Source organism: Myotis brandtii, unplaced genomic scaffold (assembly GCF_000412655.1).
Source record: "Myotis brandtii unplaced genomic scaffold, ASM41265v1 scaffold18574, whole genome shotgun sequence".
Lineage (NCBI taxonomy): Eukaryota > Metazoa > Chordata > Mammalia > Chiroptera > Vespertilionidae > Myotis > Myotis brandtii.
In genome coordinates, this window is record NW_005356895.1 from 3,634 (window position 1) to 6,661 (window position 3,028).

General features: G+C 63.1%; 1 protein-coding gene across 1 annotated transcript in view; it reads right to left on the reverse strand.

Annotated features, from left to right (window-relative positions):
* Positions 1 to 18: 18 nt before the first annotated feature.
* The window catches only part of LOC102240820 (mastin-like), a gene marked incomplete at both ends in the record, with an annotated part of 7,292 nt that continues 4,282 nt past the window's right edge, over positions 19 to 3,028 (reverse strand). The window contains 3 exons of the mRNA XM_005864115.2: positions 19 to 135; positions 330 to 510; positions 658 to 718. Of these exons, the coding sequence (XP_005864177.2) occupies positions 19 to 135; positions 330 to 510; positions 658 to 718 (359 nt within the window). The remainder of the gene's footprint in view (positions 136 to 329; positions 511 to 657; positions 719 to 3,028) is intronic.

Consider the following 3,028-nt stretch of genomic DNA (forward strand, 5'->3'; position numbering starts at 1 on the left):
GCGCCCCCCTCTGCAGACAGGCTCTGGTTGAACTTGGGGTGGCGGACGATCTTAGTCACATTTGTCAGTGTGTCATGGTCATAGAGTCTCAGCCGCCCAACTTGAACCCTGAGGCCATAGGCCTCCCAGTCCTCCCTGGGGAGAGGGACCAGGAGCCTCTCAGAGGAGCCTCCGGGGCAGGGCCAGTCTGGGCACAGCAGCAGGGCTGGGGCTGCACTAACTGTGTCTCCCCTGAGACCCCGGGCCCTGCCCACAGCCCCCCTCCCATCAGCCCTCTGTGAGTTTCCCACCCCCACCCCTGCCAGGGCGCCTCGGGCTGTGTGGCTCACCGCTGGGTGCAGTGGGCTGCGGTCAGCACCCACTGCTGGTGGATGAGGGAGCCCCCACAGAGGTGCTGCCACAGCTCCAGCTCCTTATTGTACCTTCGGACGCTGACCTGCCAAGGCCATCTCCCAGCGGGGGCATTGTGCGCCCCCACGGGGCCACCCTGCTGCCTCCCTGAGCCGGGACCTGGGAACACAGGGGACGCCATCAGGGACCCAGCAGGGCCCCTCGCACTCTGTCTCTCCCAGGACGAACCAAGGAGGCCCACCTGAGTTGACGCTGAGGGGCCTGGGCAGCCTGAGCAGAAGATGGGGACAGGGAGTCAGGACTCACCTGGGAACCAGGGCACGGAGCCCCCCTGGCCTGGGAGGCTCAGGATCAGCAGCCACAGCATCTGCGGGGATGGCAGGGGCCTGGGTGAGACCCCCAGGGGCCGGGTCCCCGTGTGGGGATGGAGAAGCCGGGGTCTGAGCAGGGGCATCCTCACCTGGAGGGACCCTCCTTGGGACCCTCTCTGCACCCCTTCATCCCCGGGCACAGGAAGGGCAGGCGGGGACCCCTGGCTGGGCCATGGGCAGAGAGAGCTGCTCCTCTCGCTGGCCCACCCCAGGGTCAGTGAGCAGTCAGCGAGGAGCTGCTGGGCCCTGGCGCTGCCTCCCCCGGACCTGCCACCTGCTGTCACTGGGCAGCAGCCATCTCTGGCTGCACGATCTCAGCCACAAAGCACAGCCAGGCCAGCGGCCTGAGCAAGGAGAGCTGCCAAGAGGGTGCAGGTGCTAGAAGAAGACCCAGAGCACTTGGCCCAGGGAGGCAGAGCCCCAGAGCTGCTGCTGGGCCCCTCGAGCCACAGGGCAGCCCCTGATTCCACTGGACCCTGTGAGGCAGCGTGGAGCTCGCCACCATCTGACTAGAGCATGCCATCTGCCTGGCACGTGGCCTCAGCAGGGTGCTCTCCAGAAGCTGTACCGAGATGGGCTTTCATGTGGGTACAAGTCAGGGAGAGGCAGCTGGGAGGCAGGTGGACGGAGCAGAGATGGGCAGAGGGTGATCCTGGAGCAAAGTGCAGGCTGATGACACCTTGACCAGCCCACAGGGAGAACCAGGCCACGGCCCCCACTGGGACACAGTGCCCACCCCCCGCCTCTCCCTGCACTAGCCAAGAGGGTCCTGCCGGGGCGAGGCAGCCAGAGGAACTGCCACGCCTCCCATCAAGTCCTGCCCTGAAAGGGGACCTGGCCCGCATCTGTGTCCGGCAGCATCCCCCACCTTCTGCCTCGTATGTTGAGGAGGCGGCCCCAGGACCACAGAGGAGTCCCTGCCCAGGAAACTGAGAAGCAGAAGCTCAGGGTACAACTGAGGCCGACAGGGCCCCTCCACTGTCCACCTGGATCCCACCCTTTGCTACTAACTGGGACTCTGGGACTTACCTGGTAGCACAATCCAGACCCCCATCCCTGAGGGGCTGAGCTCTGGTCACAGGGACTTCTCAGGCCTGGTGGCTGCACGTGTCCACCTGCCATCACATTGACGAGGGGGTAGCAAGGGACACGCAAGGGCCCTCACCTTCCCTGCCCCCCATTGTGACACAGCAGCCCTGCCTCTGCCTGGTGCTCAGTGTCAATGTCCTACCAAGATGGTGGTACCTCTTGCTCCCTGGCCTCCAGACACAAGGAGCTCAATGTACCCAGACACCAGCTGTCATTTACATCTCAGGAATAGTCCTCAGTGCAGGCGGCACAGCCTGCGTTGTCCTGCCCACCGGGGGGCTTGCCAATCACTAATACTTTTAATACCATCGTGTCTGCTGGGACCTGTGACGCCAGTGCAGCCTGGACCTGCAGCAGAGCCCTGTCCACGCTGGGACCACTCAGAGCCGGCAGCCTGTTGTGTGGCCAGCGTCACGGGCTGGAGGGCACTGTGAGGTGGGGAGCACGCTGCTTCCCTGAGAGGGGCAGAGGCCCTCACTGGCCTGTTGTTTTGATGGGGGCCCCTGGGTGCTGGGCCGTGGGGCTCCTAAAGATTTCCTGTGGCCAGGCCCCTGCCTCCTCAGGGGTGCGCTCCCCCTCTCAGGAGCACACAGCCTGGTGGCCTGTAACCTCACCAGTGAGGGAGTCAGTGTGGACCAGTGCGGTCCCTCAGAACCTGACCTGCTTTAGAAATAAGTGCAGATGCAACTAGTTCAGATGGGGTCAGAGTGGAGTGGGGGAGACCCTTAATCCAATGATGGTGTCCTTGTAGGAAGTGGTGAGGATGCGGAGAGCAAAGAGGGTGGGGAGGACGGGGGGGGATCCAGGGGTTCCTCCACAACCAAGGGTCCCAGCACCACCAGCAGCTGCAGGAGGCAGGAGCCTGGGAGTAGCTGTGGCCCCAGAACAACTTGATTGCGGGCTCCTGGCCTCCAGCTGGTAAGAGGATGCATTTGTGTTGTTTTAAGCACACACCCCAGTCGTGGGCTTTCAATGCGACCCGACCGCAGGACACCACACAGGGGGAGAGCCTGATAGTGACTGAGGTGTGATGTCCACCTGGAAGGGCATGGCCCTGCATGGAGTCTGCATTCCAAGCCCTGAAGGTGTCTCTTGTCACTTCAGACAAGAAGAAGCCAATGAGTGTGGGCCAGGGGTCCTCAAACTTTTTAAGCAGGGGGCCAGTTCACTGTCCCTCAGACCGTTGGAGGGCCGGACTATAGTTTAAAAAAAAACTA